The 21969-nt window shown below is 33.0% G+C and overlaps 1 protein-coding gene across 1 annotated transcript; it reads right to left on the bottom strand.

Moving 5' to 3' along the window:
- Positions 1–1720: 1720 nt before the first annotated feature.
- LOC123563665 (RYamide receptor-like) lies at positions 1721–20190 on the bottom strand. The gene is made up of 2 exons (XM_045356587.2): positions 18330–20190; positions 1721–4291 (listed from the first exon to the last, which is right to left on the bottom strand). The coding sequence occupies exons 1-2, from the start codon at positions 19068–19070 to the stop codon at positions 3881–3883; spliced, it is 1152 nt and encodes a 383-aa protein (XP_045212522.1). The 5' UTR covers positions 19071–20190; the 3' UTR covers positions 1721–3880.
- Positions 20191–21969: the final 1779 nt, after the last annotated feature.

Here is a 21969-nt window from a genome sequence, read left to right as displayed (position 1 = left end):
AGAAAAGAAAATTATTTAATGAAAATTAAACAGCATATAAAGCCTGCATATAACTCTAAAGAACGATTTTCAATTTGCTGATACATGCATTGAACTCCGGAAATGACTGCATAAAAAGGTTACACTTTCGGACATTGTAACGCGTTTAAGAACTGCACATTTTCAAAGAACTAATCTGAAGCAAATACAGTTATGTCTAAATACTGAATTTTGACATGACTAGGTTCAACATAGTTTTCAGCAAATGTTCATGCTTATTTCTTCACTCTTAAAGGGGGATAACTTTTGGAGAATGTCGGATAATGTATTGGACAGGTAGATTGCTGGTAAAGATGTTGTTTCGTTCACGTGATACACTGCTAAGGTTGCGTATAGCTTATAACCCGCACGTCCCTATATTTCCGAATATTACTTTACGCGTGACTAGTATAACTTTCTTTTTGGTTTTTAAATGAAGCATGGTCCTACACATACAAGATAAAATGCTTGGGACAGGTAGCGATCATATTTATTTATTTTTACAAAAAGAGAAAAGTTTATTTCATTATTCGTATGCATTTTGAAGTCATTGTAAAAGGATAATGAAGGAGTTCCTCGAAACCAATGAAACTACATTTTTTATAGCATAAATATACAGACATGAAAATACGGAAAATATTTTACAACGTATGCCATTTCATCAATTTATCAGTATATCATAAGATAGTAAAGAGTATGTCGGGGACCTCCGTTGAAGCCGAGTGGTTAAAGTCGCTGGCTCCGTATCGCTTGCCCGTCATCGCTGTGGGTTAAATTCGGTTTTCGAATTATGTAAGGAAGTCATTCAGCTGGCTTCCGGAAGGTCAGTCGTTTTTCCCAGGTACACGTCCGTGCCTGAAAAAGTGCTCGAAGGGGCACCAGAGATTTCCTTCACCATACAAAACTAGAAAGTCGCTGTTTGACCTATAATTGTGTTGATATATATATATATATATATAGTTAACCGTAACGAAAGAAAATCACATACAATATGTTAGTATAAAAACTGTTTAACTGCAATATTGTTTTTAAAAATATGCATTGCCTGTTGTATGTTTTATTAGTAGGTATAACGATGAACTAGAACATTTAAAATTAAGGTCAAAAAACACGTTTTAATAAACAGCAATTAACTGCTAGGTCAGCATACTATTCCAAATTTTATTCTAGCCAGATATAAACCACATCATCTGTTTTGTTGCTGGCAAGGCAAGCGATAGAAACAATGAGGTCTTCTTGCTGTGATACCAACTGATGGTTAAAAGGAAGAATATGATCTCTGATACATGCATAACAGACACGGTAACATTAAGAAATTAACGTAAATGGTTGTAAGATATAGACAAGAATACCTCTACAAAATAGAACCTGTATAGCTTGATATTTACTTCATTTCAGCTTTCAATTTAGAGTCGTGCCTCTAACTGAATCAATTGAAAAATAGTAAGTGAGAAGGAAAAGAAAAACTATTATCACGTCATACAAACATGTAAGTTACAAATGCAACGTAGAAGTCAACATTATTATACTAGAGATACACTGAACAAAACTATTTCCATTAAAGCTGGGAATGAATAGACAAGTAAAATATTGTTATTTAATTGTTTGTAACATTTTATAAGTAAACAAAACAGACATAACAAGCAAAACGCTTATTCAATGCACAAATCTTTATTTAATTTCCTTTATTATTTTTTTTCGATTACTGGACCATAATAATACAAGGCTGAACACATCTGAAAACATTTTAACCATTTTACATATACATTTATATCTAATCAAATTGAACATCTACTGTTTTATTAGACATTTCTCGTACACAAGGAATAAGAATGACAATCCGTGATATTTACATTCAATCATTGTTCACTTCCAGAATGTAGCAAATATACCTGAACAGCTTCAACATTTTTTTCTAAGCAAAATATAATCAACAACACAATACACAGTCAATTGATGCAAACGGTTAAATGGACAGATTAGCGGCAACACGTGCAAAAACATAGACTACTGATCACTTTCAAAGGCGACTGCAAAAACATTGTGTACAAGAAAAGAGAAAAAAACTGTCAATATCTAGTATATGCGTCATATATCTTAAGCAAATGGTATTAAGTGTACTAGCGTCTCCTATATTTGATCTTATCGGTAAAACACCGTTCTTTACATTCTAATGGATTCAAGTTTTGGAATGGTACACATAAAGTAAAACTTTTAAATTTTTGGATTGTTTTGGAAAACATAGGTTTGCTATAGATTACCTGCTTAACATTAATATGATATCATGTCTTGTAACTTTACTACCTTAGGACTGACTGCCCTCTTTGCTTCGGCATTTGAGTATACGGAAATATACGAATGTCTTCCCAGTATATACGAACTTACTTTACACTAGAACGTTGGTGCCTGGTTTGTAACTTTCAAGAGATAGATATTTGTTTGTTTGAAGTAAAATTTCAAGAGTTTGATGCATTTAAATAGACGATATAACCGTCGTATCAATGGTTACTTTTTTACTAATTTTATAAGTTTCCGGTTTCCTTAGTTTACTGGATATTTAGAAAATATAATATAGACTGAGTCGGTTAAAAGGTAAATAAAAAACTGTTGTTTCATATAATTTAATAATTTGCAGCTCATTCAGAATACAGTAGGTATTTTCTGATATTTTCAGAGTAAAAAGAAGCTTATAGAATTTTTCAGCAACAAAACAGCTACAATATTAGCTAACGTAAAGAAGCCACTGATGTAATACTTCTTTAATAACATTTTTTTTTGTATTTAATTTGTGAAAGCACAGAACATATACATTCTGGTTAATTTTTAGCTGGACAAAACTAAAGTGCTGTCACACTTTCATAAAATGAAATCAATATACTTGCACGCAAATAGCACCACGTGTTCTCTCGCACAATTTGTATGGACATTTTTGCAATACTGAATGACTGAATTAATCACACTATGTCTACAGGACATTGTTGAGTATTGTGTGTTTACAAACTGGTTCTAACGAGAAAAATGACACATTTCCTTAGATTGATTTTGTATTTGTAGTGGAGGTCACAGGTTTTAGAGCATGATTAGAAAGTACAGAAAGAACCCTGAAGTAGAACGGAGCTTCTAGCTACAAATTAATAATTTCAGCGCATTTTATGCGTAGAGATTTCTTTTTCATTTACAACGGCTTTAGACTTTTAACCTTCATGTAAACGCTTTAGTAGTATCGAAATGTATTACAATCGTTCGGTCGTTTGTCTTTTATTGTTTTATGACAAGAACAACAGGAAAATGAACGAAAAAGATGATACCATCTAAATCAATGCTGTCAGGGGCCTATATACATGTATATATGTAAAAATACGGAATAAACATTTCAAAAGAAGTCATTTTTTACCACCTAAAATGCATTGCAGGTATACTATTGGTTCTTGTGCTAAAACGATGTGTGTTTTATGGATGATCACAACTGACCTTTTGGGACAGGAAATATAAAACTGAAATATAGAAGCATTGCCATCGACTGGAAAAGCATCTGCCCGAATTCTAATTTTGGATTCGGAAACTGCATCATTTCCAGTGCTGCAAGAGCATTTCATTACTTGGAAGCACATCATTATCTGCTCGTCATATGTCGATAAATGTGTAACATCATTCTTAACTTGTCTATCAAGTTATATAATATCTTTGTTGTTTTCCAAAAATTGGATCATGTCATAACTAAGGGTCATAAATTCCTTCATTTCTTGCATGTCAGTTTTATGACCGAAGCTCTTATAAACCAGAATATCTCATAATAATCTATTATCTCCACTATGTATGATACATCTTGTTTGTACTTGTATTATTGCTCTAACACAGTAAACTATAAATCATTATAGTCACCGTCGTCTTTGTTAAGAAATGACATTTTCACAATTCTTGTCTCGTCGATGCTGTCCCTTGGACTAAACCTACTGCTTGACCCGCTGTTATTACGCTGGGGCAATCGTAGCCGCCTCCCGTTAATTACCCCATTGCCGCAACGCTTTTTACAACGGCTGCAGCAGAAAAATAAACTTTTGAATCCAGAGCGGAATCTTTTGTTCATCCAAAAGTAAACGATAGGATTGTAGCAAGCGTAAGACATGGCAAGCCAATGGGCGCTTGTCCAAATATACTGATAATGTTCATAATCGAAGACAGACTCGTGTGCTTCTTGAATCAGCTGCATGGCGTGGAGGGGCAGCCAGCAAACGGCGTAAGTAATCACCATCACTATCATCATTTTAACCATCTGAAATTTGAAACAATAGCTCTATTATTGAATTGTCTGAAATAAATAATCGTAGTTCTACCATTCAACCATCTGGAATAAAGCTGTAGGTTCTTGGCGACAGTGATAAAGCAAGCGGAACTTCTCAGTTCGGTACGTAGATCTTTTCATACGTGTCCATAATCAAGCATGTTCACACACTGCACAAGCATAACAAAACATTAGCGTTTTAATAGCATTTAAAACATTGTATAGGACATAGATTTTCATTCGAAGTTTAAGAAATCATTGGAATAGTTTATCAACGAGCATGTTGCATCTTCTAACAAGCAATCAGAAAAGTATTTTGTTTTGATGCATTTTTCTGTTAGAAGCTAATACGAGTCATCATATTGTTATACATTCAGTGTTCCACAGGAAATTGCATAGCTCTTGCTAACTTAGAAATGTTATCATACATTTGCTTGTCATCTTGTTGTTTTGTATCTTGTAGCTTTATATAATTCCAGGACATAGTATGATATCGTTAACTTATAATTAAACTACAGTTTGCTGAAAACAACCCGTAACATCTGCTGTTGACAGACAATCTAAAATGTTTTTAAAGCTGTACCAACATTTTAAAGTACGTACACAATCATCCATAACTTCTATACATGTTATCTCAGTTTAAAATTACTAGATTTGAAGCGGTTATTTGTAAGATTATACAAGAAAATATTGTAATAGACATCTTAATAGATTGGGACAGCCTTTTGTTAGTGTCAGAAGATAAAGATACGTTACTTCCTAGAATTATGCAGTTGATTATTTGAATTCAATTTACAAGAAGATCATTTGAGCCGTGTCATGGGAAAACCAACATAGTGGGTTTGCGACCAGCATGGATCCAGACCAGCCTGCGCATCCGCGCAGTCTGTTCAAGATCCATGCTGTTCGCTAACAGTTTCTCTAATTACAGTAGGTTTTAAATGCAAACAGCATGGATCCTGACCTGACTGCGCGGATGCGCAGGCTGGTCTAGATCCATGATGGTCGCAAAACCACTATAATGGTTTTCCTATGACACGGTTCATTTAGAAGCATAGAACAGAGCGAAATAATATCAGACTCGGTTTGGTTGCGTCTGCTTAAGAGTGGTAATTAAGGAAGACGCCAAATAAATGAATACAGCGATATTTAAGATATGACACAGTAGTTCCTGGAAGAAAGTAACCAATTGTTACCGTAACAATTTATTCTAGTTTTGTAGGCTGTAAACTAAAAATACAGTAATCAATTCTAACATTTTCTATTTTGTATAAATATAAATGGTCTTGTTTTGATATTTAACTATGCTGAAGTTTCCAAGTTTTCAGTAATAACTTAAGGCTTTTTAAATTATTATTTTTTTGTCCACAGTTCACCTCAATTTATGAATTAAAATTATTAAAAAGCGTGGCTGTTGATTTTTTTTCCTTAAAAACTGTGCAAAAATTGATATGTACTGCGCCCCATTTTCAATATATGTTATGTATTAGCTGTATAATTTTTGTAAATATCAGAGCAAATGAGAATTCGAAAATCGTAGGCTTTACTTTTGAAATTAATTGCATTAATTTCTATGTAAATGTTATCAAGTTACGTTCAGGACTAAGAAAGGCATAAAAATCGTTATTATTTATATATAAACCGTTAGTACGGACCTATTTTTATTAAGTTTATTTCAGCAGATTTAGTTAGTCAATTCATGATGTAATTGTACCATGCAGAAATCCTGTATAAACGATACACTTACTATTGCCCAACGCGCACTCGTTGGACTTGACATAGAATGATTTATACAAAGAGGTTATTTCTTATTCTAACCTATTAAACAATAACGGCTGAAAACAGTGAATTATTATACAACAATTCACTGTTCTGACGTCACAATCATTATGTCATAGCGTCAAACGGCATAGCGGCGCGCTGGAAAAGAAACCGATTGAAAACGGGCAAATATTTAATAAATGCTGTCAAGGATGTACTTTAAAGTCGCTGGTCACGTGTTAGAATCGAAATAATATATATCATTTAGTGATTTGCTCTTGAATAAAATCATTGTTTGTCGCTCAGATGCGTATTATTATATCACTCTGGCTGCACCCTCGTGATATAATTCCTTCGCATCTGAACTCCAAACAATGATTTATTCAGCGACAAATCACTAAATGAGATATATTATTTCTTAAATTTTCACAAATACGATATTTATCCGTCACAATTTGTTTCACGAAAGCGTAGCAGGAGTCACATTATGCAGTTGTCTCCCTTTGCAAAGAAGGGTTAATATCGCATTTGTGATAATTAACGAATTTTCTGTTTGTTACATGCTTACAGCTGAAAAGTAGACCATTATTTCATGAGAAAATACGTATCTGTTTAGTTTGCCGACCAACGTTTCGTGCAGTGATTCAGAAAATAGTTATTTTTTAAAATTTCGAAATCAAAATGGCGCCATCTGGGTTTTGAAAAACAACTACAAAAGACATATGCAGCGATTTTTTATAAATGAGTGTTATCACTCAGTTAATAATAGACATATGAGATCGCCATAAATGTATTTGCAATTAACACAATACACCTTTATAACGGAAACACTTAAAATCGGATGCTGTCAAATATCTAGCTTTGAACACTGGAATCATGGATATTTGATTATGGAAAGAACCGTTATTAAATTCGGATCGTCAGGGAAATGGTTATCTATTTCTGAATCAAGAGGCGCTATGGCCGATATAAATTTAACACATGTCTAACGTTTGCGATTTGCGACTGAATTTCGGATAAAACTTCACTTGGCAGCAAAGTTAGTTATGGCTAACATTACACAGACGTCAAAAATGCAAGCACCAAACACAAGGTGGTCTTAGTTTTCTTTATTTGAAAGTCATCATAATGAATTAGCTCAGCATCAATGGCTCACGTGAAAGGGAAAAAGATACACACAAACTAATTACATTGCAAACTTTCCATTCCGACTAAATTTTATCTATCATCAATAAATTATTAGACCGGTAGGAAAATATGATATTTATTTCACTGATATTTCCAGAGTATGTAATAAAAGGAGTCATTTTAGTTTGCTCAAGGCACGTAGGTATTGGAAATTTGTTTGTATTTTATAATGAAAGTTTGATTAAATTATTGCTTTGTTGTTGCCAAAACAAAAGCATGTGCACTTAATACAAATGAAATGAGACAACTTTGACTGCTTCCGTATCATTTTGTCTGACATACTGATATCTACGTTTTTGATTGGGGTAGTTGCCCTTGAAAACTTCAGTCGCTTTAGACCATAACATTTCGAATAAAATGCATATTCACTTAATCTATATAAAACTTACTTAAAATTTATTAAAGATTTTTTTTCTTCTAAATGTGCATTAGTTGAATTTTGTACGTGTTATGTTTGCTAAAAGCAGACACAATCATGTCTCAATTGTCAGGGAATTTGTATAACCCAGCATTATCAATGATCATAAATGTTGCCTACAGTTTATTTTAAACACGAGAAAGACGATATACGCCTGTGGAATAATTTTTATGACATGGAGTGTTTTGATATATTAAAACATTGTACTGCTATAAATTATTTCAATTCTAATATGTCTTTTATATTATTTCGGTTAAAATATGTCTTTTATGTAAAAGATGAATGAAAAAGAGAAGCACTATTGAGGCGTGCATGGCGCGAAATAGTAGGTCGACGTTACGTCAACGTTACTATGTCATAAGTTACAGACCTCCAGTAGTTTCCCTCACCGACTTCCATCATAAAGTATGACCTGATACATGTATATTGAAGTATATATTTAAGAACTATCTTAATTTAACAAAATTACAGACGAAAAACATGTAAATGCGTGAATGTAATGACCCCTGTCTCCATCGTTGGAATGGCAGGAAAAAAAAACATTTCACATGAAACGTAGCGAATAATGTCAACATGTATAATTAAATAGTGATAACAATGGAAAAGGTTTTAATTATGAAAAAAGTCTTGTTACATTACCTTATTCCCAAGTATGCGTTTACTTTATTTCCAGTAAGTTGAAGTCTCTGGCCTATAAAGGCATATTTTTATCATAGTTCTCCATTTGAAAATTTTTGTTTTCAAGCATGCTCCAATAACAAATAATTTAAAGATATATATATTTTACTATTTTTTTACCTGGAAACTCACATGCCTAGATATAGACACCATCGTCTTTTCAAAAACATAAAAGCTGTTTGAAATATGATTTAATTTTGCTACAGAAGTAAGATTCATTCCGTAAACAAAATAAAAACTAATGCTATTAATCTTTCCAGACATTACAGAATTGACAGTGAGTCTTACTTTAAAAATTTAAAGAAATTGACAAAAATAGGCAGACCTATCAAATAAGTAGGCAAAAATTAAAAACAATCAATTTCTCGCTTAGTTTGTTTTATGAAACCGTTTATTATTTGCAACTGATTTCTGACTATTAGCCGACTAGATGTGAGGTTCTCCGACAGCTCTACATAGGTTACATACTAAAAATGTTTTCCAAAAGAATTTCCCTTATAACATGAAGGCGTGAACGGCCTTCCAAATATCAAAATATGTATGTCTTAGCACATTTATCTCAGTTCCACAAAAAAACAGACGAAAACGTACGAATAGTCATACTTCATTTGAATATTTTTTCGCGTGAATAATATGGCCCCTGTCTACATCAATGGCATGGCAGTGAAAACTGTTTCATGATTTTTTTCCAATACACATCAAATGCAGCAAGTATTATTTAAAAATGATTAAAATAATTAAATACTGTTAACGCTGCAGAATGGTTCAATTTTTTAAAAAAAGAAAACAATCTAGAACTGGTGGTCTGTGACCTTTTATAATATTTATAATATTAAAGCACGCCGAGAGGTAACACGTCCATTGGAATAATTCAGGAGGGCGCAGACATCTAATTAATTAATGAATTCTCGCGTCATATAATCGACTCAATCTTTGACAATTAAATGTAACGCCGAATTTTGATTCTGAAATGTAATTTATCAAAACGGTAGCACTCCTTCCCAGCGCCTGTATGGCGTCAGTACCAAATATTTTCTAAAGTCAATATAGCCGGGTTTTAATGAAAACGCACAAGATTTTATCTTATTAGAATAAATTTTAGATCAGAATTATCTTGAGTTGGAACTATTTCTAATCTACAACAATAAAAAATAAGGAACACAGCGGTGAACTCTGAGAAAAATTGCTTGCGTCTAAACTTGCGTCAAGCAAAATATCCTATCATAATTTTCTCTGTATCAAAATTAAGACAGCGACAAAACGCCGAACCCCAACTTCTGTCCCGTACCGTGTTCCAAAGTCACAGAACATCGTAATAAAAGCTTATCCGGCCCAAAGAATGCCTAACTCGAGCGATGGTTACAACAGACGATATGTTAACACTAAACATGCTCTTGTAAACACTAAAACAAATTTAAAGAACCATATACGCATACAATGCACAGAAAAATGAGAAACGTCTTTAATTGTCCAGCGCAACATGTTAAAAGACAGGTTACAAAAGAAAAGCAGACGCGATGGTCTTTCAGAACTAGAAATCATAGAGTATTCTACTATTTCCGGCAGACAGAATCAAAGCAAAAAGCGTAGCTACCGACAACTCGTATAAATGGGCTGAACACCAAACATGATTCATTTTGGTTATAACTCATTTAATAATGAGTACACTCTATAGGAAATCTTATCTATTGCGACATTAAATGTTACACGAAATACATCCGCATCTAAAGGAGGGAAGTTTACAACACTATTATTAAAATTCTCTTTCCTGTCATAAATAATTGTAGGAATAATATCATTACATATAAAGAGATGCAAACTCAGAAAAAAGCAATACTATCCGAATTGTTAATTTTATTCAGCTGGAGCTCCCAGGGATAAAATGGTATCACCAATTTAGAAATCAACAAGTTTGAATTGCACATTGTCTCATTACCACATATCTTTATTCTAAGTTTCAAGTCAATACCTTAAATAGTTTTTAAATTGTGGCCCAGGTACAAGAAAAGGAAGGATATATCTGACGTTTGAGCTCAATTTGTGACATTGACCTCTGACTACCAACCCAGTCTGTGCAGTCTGCAAATTGTCTCATCGCCACATACATATATACCAAGTCTGAAATAAATACCTTGAATAGTTATTACGTTATGCTCTTCACACGAAATATAATGGACATATTAGACTTGCTGTGACCATGAATTATGACCTGGTTTATGCGCTCTGCACATTTTCTCATCGCCATCTACCTACATGAAAACCTACATGAAAACTGTGAAGCCAATACCTTGACATTTGATTTACTAGCCTGGTTCATACACTATGCACAACGTCTTATCGACATCAACCTATATGCAAAGCCGGAAGTTAATACTTGACAAAGCCGGAAGTTAATATTTGACGACAAATATGACATTTGATCTCCATTCCTGACCTTGACAATAGGCCATCCGACCCGGTTCATGTACTCTGCATCTCGCCTCATAGCCACCTACTTACGTGCCAAATGTAAAATTTATACCTTGAATGGTTATCGATTATGATTCGGACTTGAAATATGACGTACGGATAGACAGACAGACAGACTGGTAAACAGGCGCACGCAGAATCACATTATACGTTGGATATTATGAGAACGGTTGTATACAAAGGATACGTCTTTACAAAATTTGCAACAGGTCCACATTTTAACAAACAAAGGAGGCGTCTTTACAAAATTCGCACTATGTCCACTTTTTAACAATGTGCTATTGAAAAAATGCTGAATTAAATCGCAAGAAAAGTAGTACCAGACATGGCAAAAATATTTTAACTGAAGCAAAATGTTCAGCATTATTAGACTATGTCGAAAAGTGATATGTAAAGTAGAGAAACGATTTGTACTGACAGAAGAAACCTTTTAGTTTTCAGTTTTAAATTTATTCAGAACTTTTAACTCATCTAAATGTTTTCCGGAGATTTCATATAATTTAGCACAATATCATTTCATGGGGTTTTTTTTTCAGAAAAATAATGACACCAGATTTATTATATATTCTAGTCAGATGTGACAAATTTTAATTTAATTTATCTAAATTTTATGATAAATGTAAAATCACCCTTTTTATGATGGAACTTGATAATTTCATTGCAAGTCCGAAATATAAATGATTTTAGGTATTTAAAATAAATAAATAAGCAAAAACGTATGGTACCGGTGTTATTACATACTATAGTCAGATGGGACAAAGGGTTATTTATTCTTCCGAAATGAGATTGATAAATGAGATATAAACTTGATAATACTGCAATTGTGAAGCCCCGGTGTGACCTACAGTGTTAAAATAAATGAATAAATTGAAACTGCATCCCGAATATTCTGGAAACATGAATTTAATATTTCTTTGAAGATAATGAAATAAAAACGTATAAATAATGCATCATTTATATCTGACTTTTGTAAATGTTGATCTCTAAGTTGGAAGTTCAGATATAACTTTATATAGTGTTGAAATAAATGAATAAATTATCACTGGTAAGTCTGTTTCATAATATTTGCGCAGGCGCACTTGCACTTTAGCGGTCCCTATAATATTAGTAGTTTAAAAGAGTCTTAACAATTAGAAGTCATAAAGCGTAACTTTATTTTTAGATGAATATGTTTGGGGCTGCCCAACACCCTCGCCTTGACCTACGCCCTATATTGCTGCGCATGCGCATTGTAAACTAAACTTCCTGGGACCCCGATAAAGTGCATTCTACCCTTTGCGCATTCTGCTTCAGTTGTATGTTCTGTTACCATCTGATGTGATTGGGCCGAACATCTTCAAACCAAAAAATAAGATTTTCAATTTGCATTTCATTGAACAAATCTGGCATAAATGAAAAAAACGGATAAGAACAAAAAAACATAGCCCCATTTCAAGTAGACAGCCCACACATTGGAATATGTAGGGTTAACGGATCATAACGGATTTATTCCGCTACTTACGTTAACTGATATCAGCTAACGTGAAATAGCCGTAGCGTTAACTGAAATGCAAATTTATATTATACTGATAGAATATAAGGCAATTTCCAGTTTAAGTACTGTTTCACTGAATATGCATAATACATGAATAATCAGAAATCGATCTATAAATTGACGAGAAACAATACAAGACGAGAAACAATAATCGTCGCGTATAGTTATTCGTCGTATAGAGAAAATCGAATTTATTATAAGCATTTGAAAGCTCGTTTGACAATTCGTGTTACTGTATCTTTAATATGTTTAGAAAGCGGATAATAAGCTCAGGAAAATGCGAAACATGCAAATGCCGCGATTATGCAAGAACTAATGCATGTAAAAATCAAGGCGCAATCAGCACATAAAATAGCATCAACGCTTTTCTTCGCGATAAGGATGAAAAATAATCGTCTACAGAATGTCAAACGTGTGGCTGATGTTGTATCATATAAAAGTATGACAATATACGCTGCATATCTTTATTCTAAAATATCTCAAAAATATTGTTCACGCCAAAGATAAAGGTTTTACATTTATTTCCTACTCAACTCGAAAATGATTGAAATTAAGTCACAGATTAATAAAGTAACTATTAAGTTTCCTTTCTTTTGCAGAAAAAAATGTTGCCATAATCAATGGAAGTACGTTCAATGCCAGTAACTATCCATATGTATAACTTTACAAGATGATAATTTAATTTCACTTTTTTAGTATTTGTTTAACAAAGTAATTCTGCTGTGTGACAGCGGCCCTAAGAATTCGTCCCGAAATTGAAATCTCTCTTGTTATGTTCTGGTCCTTTTGGATCATTCAATGTTCTTTGATAATAGAATTTCGCCGAAGCCAGTGACGCTATTATTTTGCTTGGTGGCATTCTCTCAATCCAAAGGATCTATCTATGGTGACATATAGTTAGTTAGGAACAGCTGGAGGATGATATGAGCCGCGCCATGAGAAAACCAACATAGTGGGTTTGCGACCAGCATGGATCCAGACCAGCCTGCGCATCCGCGCAGTCTGGTCAGGATCCATGCTGTTCGCTAACAGTTTCTCCAATTCCAATAGGCTTTAAAAGCGAACAGCATGGATCCTGATCAGACTGCACGGATGCGCAGGCTGATCTGGATCCATGCTGGTCGCAAACCCATTATGTTGGTTTTCTCATGGCACGGCTCATATTAACATAATGGTTTCTTGTTTAACATTATAATGACGTTGAGGATAAAAGGATAAAAAAGAATATACTAACGTAACTGAAAATACTGTTGAATGTGTCAATCATTTCAAAATAGTTTCTTACGAGATCTTAAATTTGTGTGTTTTACAGAGAAACAATAGAAAATAGTATATAAATACGCTTATACAAAAGGTTACTTAACAGAATTTAAGCTTTTAGAAATGTTTAGATTTTGTATCAAAAAGAACGTTTGAACAAATTGTTTTAACCACCGATGAGGCTGTTATGACTTATTGACTCCAGAAAAGACAAATATAATTTTAAACATAATTTACTGAAGAAGTTACAGGAATTAACATTCCTATACAATAGTTCTTTTTTTATATGGCTTTTAAAAGAGAGAAATTTAAAGATTTGGGCCAACCAAGTCAGTGCTTACACTCCTATTAATGAATGTATCACGAATCTGGTCACGAATGTTCAGATGTGATGAAAATGGAAAAACAAAAAAAGTCAAACAAAACAAAACAAGCATAAAAAAAAAACAACAACAAAAAAAGACAAAAAGAAAAAAAAAGAAAAGAAAAAACGGTATAATCCGGTATAAAAACAACATTTGATGTCAGTTTCTTCTCACGGCTGAAATACATGTGGAATCTTCTACAATGTAGATGTATTTCTTCAGATAAATGTAATAAAACCGATTATATTCAAATATCCAATACATTGATTAAACGAATATCCAGAATAGTCCAAGATTAACAACGCTCAGTTTATTTACGAGTACGTCAAGCGAAATATATACTTAAGTACATTTGACCGCACTTGGAAATAGAAAAAGAATGCTTTGTGACTTTTGCTATACCAAGAACCGCCGCCTGTTAACATTGACATCGTTTCATAGACAAATGATTTCCAAAAGAAGTAACTGGATCAATTTAACAAAAAAAAAAAAAAAAAAAAAAAAAAAAAAAAAAAAAAGAATGAAGTAGAAATCTGCAAAGGTAAGTAGATATGAATCGCGGTAACCATAGTTTCTATTTGACTATGAAATGCATTAGTAGTGTTTTGAGTACGCACTGATGCCATACGTACTCATACACGATTCCATATCCACAGTGGAACAAATTATTCCCCGAATCCTTTTTAAAACACTTTCATTCTGCAAAGGTACATCGGATCTGAAGGTCAGTGCAAAAGTGAATATTTATACTTTTTAGGTGCTAAAAATATCAAATATTAAAAATCATGAAACGAAAATTTATATCTTGATAGTTATAACTACACATGTACTTCAAATGACAATTTAAAAGTACTAAGAACTAAAGCTAATAAAATAAAAATGCTTATCATAGGCACTGGAAATAAAAATACAAACTTCAAGTAAATACTATCTATTTAAGATATATGTGTAGCTAACTACATCAAAGTACAAAGTCTTAAATATCATTCTCTGAAAAATTTGTTTGAGCGGAAAAAAAATATTTGGAAATAAGGGGAAAACTCTGTTGTAGGCTTAGGTGATACGAATAGTATTTCATGCAAACCACACACGTTTTACACTTAGGCATGAAAAAATTATTCATAATTACTACAACGGTCAGCAGTTTGTAATAAAAATATGTAAAGATTAAATTATCTAATACCCTAGGGAAAGTGTGATGTTTTTTTTTGTTGTGAAATTTGTCAACAAACAGACAATTTTTACAGAAATTAAAATATGTTGAGAATGCTATTGCTGGTAAAAGAACAATCTCTGCTACCAATATATATGCGTCAAAGTATGGGAAAAATATCTAGAAATACGAGAAAATTGAAGACAATTTTTTCAAGACTGTTAGATGCATGACTGTGTTATTCTGTATAGCAGGTACCATAGATAGCTTACTTTTCCAATGCATTGATATAACATGGACGAGGTTTTGATTGACAAACGGTATTCACCCTATGAACAGATTGTCTCCCTTGTGTAAAGAGGGCTATCACAACAGCAATCTTTCAGTGCCTTGTGGCGGCTGTAAAAATCTCCCCGTACTTAGATTCTGTATTGTTATATTTTCTTGTTCTTTGGGATCACGGTGTCCATTCAATATCTTTGTAGTGGAGTTCCGCTTAAGCCGGTGCTGGGGTTGTGAGGGGTGTTGCACTTTCCATTACCTCTCATGCACAGACTCTATCAAACCAAGTCTGCTATTTATTTTGATTGGTTGCATTCTGGGCTTCCAGATGATCTTCTGATTGATTTTATTAGGGTAAGTCTGTACTTATTAGTGGAACAAAACAGATCAGTTGTAGCGGAGCAGAGATCCCATGGAAGTCATGATATACCGGCTTTTAAACAAATTACGTCTCTTGCAATTCATATAAGCCAAATAATAAAATGAAATACATCAGCTATTCCAGTGTATAATTTAATTCAGAATACATAAACATCCTGCCGTATTTAATGATGTCACAAACGCTTTGTATAATAGGGTCTCGATCTGGGATGCTGTATTCGGCTCGGGTGGATTTTACCAGATCGGATCTCAGAGGCGCGCAAGCGCCGAGTGTGATCCGTCCTAGCATTATCCATGAGATCCGAATACAAAATCCCAGATCGAGCTAATGTTGTAATGACCCTTTTATTTTATACCTCCATCTTTTTATTTGTTGTTTTGATATCGAACGAAATCTTCAATGTTAAAATAGAGATGACTGAAGTTTTCGTGTGCAGTGTGTCAGGTCAAGCATATTAAATGAAAAGCAGTCCGGCATCATACAATACAAAAGGTACAATACGGATTTTTTTTTGCCTGTTCATATTTACTTGTGAAATACAAGCAGTGTTTTTGACATAATTTATATACGTATATAATAAAATGTAGTAAGGAGCACAATATGGTTGTTTTCTGCAAATACGTCATCGTTACTGAAAAATATATAAAGAATCAAGAAACAAAATTGAGATGCCGTGCCAAACATATTACAGTAGTTAAATTTACATTTCAAAATGCATTTAAAAATCTATTTACAAGTTAGATTTTTGTTTAGCTCACGACAACATTTTCATTTTGAAGTATTTCTTTTGCAAACCAATCCTACAGGTTCTTATTTATGAAAAACTGGGAAACACAGAAATTTTGGAACATAATTTTGAGTGTCGTTGTTTTCAATTGAAACAAATCATCTTGTCTTTTTTATTGCTTTAGGCATTTAACTGAACTATTTAGTAGCTCTCATAATTTTTTTAACCGTTATAAAAAGAGAATCACTTTTCTTGGAAAATATTTTTCATATAGACACATTAAAAAAGAACACTGCTTAACTTCCCTTGCTTTGATGATTACAGTGAAACATATGCGAGATCTAGTTGTAATATTTCCTCTTTGATTTTGGAAAATTATACTAACGTATGATTGTACTTCTTATCTAAAGCAGACGGTACCGTTATAAAAATAATAGACAAAATTTCTCCGATATTTTTCATGAATGCAAAGAAATTACTGATCAAAACAAATTTCCCGGAACAAGTGCTCTCTTATCTTTATTATTGTTAACCCGAACTTGTTAAAGAAACATCTGACAGCATTTTCTTAGCATAAAACAGATAATAATAAACGAGCAAGGATAACAGGATTCTTATTTTGTTTTTACAGGAAATAAAAACTATAATACTTGTCAAGATCAAAGCCAAGTGTCTTATTAAGAGAATGCGGAACTGCAAATTCTCTCTGAAACAATACTTTATAACATGCATTCCTTAAAGTCTGTCAATAATTCAATTCGTTAAAGGTCATAGCAGAACTATATTTATTTACAACACTTACAAAAACGGTAAAATGATTTCATCATAAATGTGCAATCAAAGTTACTGGAACAGTATGCGACGGTACAAAATCAAATAATTGTGCGTTTTTGTTTATCTGAAAACCGTTGTTACTTGATTCTGATCTGCGAATGTGCAGGTTAAAAAGAGCGTATTAAAATGTTAAACCTCTACTATCAAATACACCAGTCTCAGTGGCGCATACAGTAAGAGACTTTCGCCACACAGTAAATATCTACCCGTCATCTAAGTGGGTTCAAGTACCGACGTGGCATGTTTTTTGTAAGTGGTTAATGTTTTCTTATGTTCCGCGATTTTCTCGGATCTTTACTTTTTACAGTCATTCTAATATAACATTGAACTGTCCTGTTCAAATAACACACCAGTTGTAATATATTTTACTGAAATAATAGTTTAGATAATGTTTAATATATATACAATAGTATTATATGATATAATATAAAAAGACAATCAAGCGCATAATAAATACAATACTTGTATTTTCTTCTCGTGAAACATAAACAAAACAGTAACTGAATCCGCATCGTTCGGCTTAAACAGTTACAAAGTTTCCATTTCTACCTACCGAGCTGAAGCCGGTTTAGTGTAAGCCTCGCATGATCCCATTATGCTTGTAATTGTCAAGCTAGTTTTTATCTTTACCGAAATGCAAATATCTTATTAGCACCCCAGCTCCAATTTAAACCGATTGTTATAATATTTATAATTAATTAAGTCATTCTTTATTAAATACGACCGTTCGACAATTTACGTTCGGACCCTGTTTACTTAATGATAAAAGACGGGGTAAACGCGTTCAAGTATTGCGGACGGAGAACACAAAATGTACAAACTTATGTTCACAATGCGATACATGTGTGATTCTATGACCAAGTGTTTAGTAAATCTGAATAAAAGTATTATAAAGCGCCTTTATTAGTCTATAGTATAACATTATTTTCCAAATAACTTAAAAATAAACTGAATGGATAATCTTACAAACGAAAATACCTTTCTTTTAGATGAAGCTATCCGTTCATCTCTGCGCCTTTCAGCCTCCCCCGGGGTTCGTTTGATCCAGATGATGTAACCGATCCTCGAATACGTAAACATAATGACAGCCAAAGGTACAAAATACTGGATACACATAATCGCCATTGAATAAATGTACTGTAAATTTATATTGTCAAACACTTCGCTGCACATCCCTTTGTGGCATTCATCTGTATCATTCACATGGTAAGGATTATGTACGCGTGATTTCACAACAGTTGGTAGAGGAACAAGAAGCGCTAAAATCCAGACCACAAATATTGTGAAGAAAACCTTTTTCGACGTAAGCTTTGGCCGAAGAGGATAGATAATGGCAACATAACGGTCAATGCTCATGGCGACTAGAGTAAAGGCACTCAAAAACACAAACACAGCTTGCGTGTACAGCAGAAAGGGACACATAAAGTCCGCAAATGGCCAATATGGCACTAAAATATTCACTACATATGTAAACGGAATACATATGAGGCCCTTTGCCATGTCACCAATTGCTAGGTTGAGAAGAAAGAAATTTGTTACAGTTCTCATTCGTTCCTGTCCCAACACAACACAACATACTAATAAGTTGCCGCCGACAGCTACAAGAAACAGCAGTGTATACAGCACCATCCAGAAAATATTCACAATGGAATATGTGATCGCGCACGGGTCCGGAATAATGTCACTGTCATTCAGGTTTTGCTCAACTATTGCTTCCATTTTAGTTATAAAAGATATTTCACAAATATTGTGAACAAATAAATGAATTTCAGTAATTACGTAACAATGTGTCGAACACAGCTAAACATTGAATGTTTAATGTTGAATCTTTCAATGTTAAAATCACATGCGAGTCTGTTTGCAAGCGACCAGATAGCATGTCAGTTGAAATAATTATTAATAAATTTCTCTATCTTTGAGGTTCACATTTTATCCACCAGGCGTTTCGCCGGAGAGTGATTTGACTGAATTCCAGCAAGTCAGTCTGCATGAAGCAATATATCGATATTTAAATAGCATTAAAATCGTAATTAACTAAAAAAAATGCAATTACGAAATGGGCATAAAACTCAAATTGTAAATGGAATTCTTTAAATTTAATAACCCTGGTGTCTCTTTCTCAAAGGAGTGTATGTAAAATAGAAATAAAACAACGTTTCCTTTTAAAATTTAAATCTAAACGTGCTACTTAAATTAGTGAAAATGAGAGAGGCAGTTAACATCTATGTTCACGTGATACAATTGTTCAATTGATTAAGGTTATAATTTATTGTCTGCTGATATACAGACTTTATGTCTAGATGCTTCAATTGAACGCCAAACTTCACACGTACCTTTTCGCTCCTGTTTATTAATTTTCTTCTTCGTCAGCGGTCTTAAAAAGTAACGAAACACCTTTTTATACTTATTACAACCAACAGTTATTAGTATCACTCATTATTGATGATTTTTAACAACCAGAGAAACGATACTGCTACACTGTTATTTTTTAAATTTTTTTCTCAACTAAACTAATTCATTTAAAAGTCAGAATTGAATTAATCTGCGTTTCTATGAAAACGAACACCAGTCCTCGATTACGTATGTAATGAATTTATTTCCATTAATTCATATTCACAAAAAAATATTTATTTCAATATCAAGGAACATTTTGCTGCCTTTTAGTCGCTAGTCGCGCAAATAATGTTGTTTCTTGGCTTTACACTGATTTTTCTTAGTGTATCGGAGACGAATTTTCCTATATTTTTCTAGCAGTAGCAGTACGTACGCAGTTAAATGGTGAATTGCCGCGAACACGCTGCGGTGAAAGCTGTTGTTTTTCAATAAAATATTATATTCCTTTGGGACCTGAAATATACAATGGATAGACGAAAATTGCTTAATATGGTCCAATTGCCTAATTCGGAAAATCGTTTACATTTTTACGTAAAACACACTGAATCAAGATATCATGTACACAGATACCAGTTTTTGAAAGTCAATTGTATTTAATAAACGCCGGTGTAGGTATCGAACTCTAAATTAAAACTGTTCAAGTTGACACAATGTTCGTTGGGCGTTGACACAATGTTCGTTGGGTTAGATTTAGTTTGAGCTATGCTTCTTTTTTGTATTGATATGCATTAGTTGTTTATCTATACCTTCGTGAGTCATGTGGGAGTTCATACACTACATACACGTTCAAGTATTCTTGGGTATATTGTTGCAAGAAAAGGTTAGTATTTAATTTAAGTGAAGTAAAAATTACACATAAGCTTTGCTACCTACTATTTTACAAAAATGTTGTTGAAATCCTTATGAGAAGTTTCAAAATATAACAACAAACAAAACAATTCATAGACGGCTGCGAAATCTGAAAGTTGAAACTTTGCTCCTTTAAGCATACACATTTACTAATGATGCTGTAGTGCAAACAGTTTTAAGCCGCATAATTATAATTTTATTGTAAAATTTAATTGCACGTTTTCCGCGTAACGAAATATAATACACTTATTTTTAGATATTCAAGAACTGGTGATACAGTTATTCATTTTAGTGAAGTTGAAACAGGTGTGGTACATGCCCCTATTAAAATTAATCCTGATTTTTTTTTACACTTATCTCATCAAAGTTTCAATTAGTGTGCTCATGAATTTGAAGATAATTTTGTTTAATCTGTTTTGTTATTTAAAAAAAATAAATAAAGAGATGATTCTTGATATCTTGCATATGTTTTGTACATTTGTTACCAATACGTTTGTATACGTTTATATTGACCTCTTGACATAAAAAAATGGTAGATTTTGTCAAGTTTTCGCTATAAGAGAAAATAAATATTGTTTCCATATTTCAATTACAGATAATTGCCAGCAGGATGATAAGTTCCAAAAACCACACACGTAGTACGATGGTGCTTAAATTTGGAAGCATTGACTTTAAATAGTAAGCTCAGAATACAAATAATCTAAATAATCGTCACGACACTTGCAGCACCTCAGCCGCCAAAAATGAGAGACGCCACTTACGTTATATCATCAATATATTTCGAAACTACCTCCACTTCTCGCACTACTTTTAGAGAGGAAACTGTTCAGCTTGAGAATTGAAATATGTTTACCTAATTCATAGGACCACCATTGTATTGCATACAGCGTATTTATCAGTTCTGGCCATATATAAATTCGTTGTGTAGATTATTTTTATGTAGACTCTTTTAATGTATCAATAATTGGCTATTTAAAGAAAACAAAATTGTATTATTAAATGTAGTTAAATTTAAAACTTATCAGTAAATTCGTTTTAAGTCTTGACTTTGTTGATGCGCCGTTAAAACTAGTCACTCTCCCGCCTGTTGTGTTATGGTATGTTTTCTTGTTTTTCATAGATCAGAAAATATTATACACATCTAAATGACTTGTAGGTCAATAGTTTTGAGTATTGTCCAATAAGTCATTCTATATTATAATATCATTTTTTCTTCAACATTTGACTTTTGTCAGGCAATATTTAGTGTAAAAACGGTCAATATCAACTTTCACCTGCAATTGATATAAGGGGACATGAAATAATTAAGAAATTACATATAGCAGAACCATGTTTTAACATATCGAGAGGTTTTACACCTGCGGAACAATTTCAC

The sequence above is a fragment of the Mercenaria mercenaria genome, chromosome 2, assembly GCF_021730395.1.
Source record: "Mercenaria mercenaria strain notata chromosome 2, MADL_Memer_1, whole genome shotgun sequence".
NCBI classification, from domain to species: domain Eukaryota; kingdom Metazoa; phylum Mollusca; class Bivalvia; order Venerida; family Veneridae; genus Mercenaria; species Mercenaria mercenaria.
This window is presented reverse-complemented; position numbering and strand designations above follow the sequence as displayed.

Excerpts from the sequence above, each read along its gene's own strand:
- LOC123563665 (XM_045356587.2), bottom strand. The coding sequence starts at position 19,070 with ATGGAAGCAATAGTTGAGCAAAACCTGAATGACAGTGACATTATTCCG. Across the intron at positions 4,292-18,329 it reads TAGCTTCATCTAAAAGAAAG|ATGGTTAAAATGATGATAGT; the intron begins GTATTTTCGTTT and ends TTCAAATTTCAG.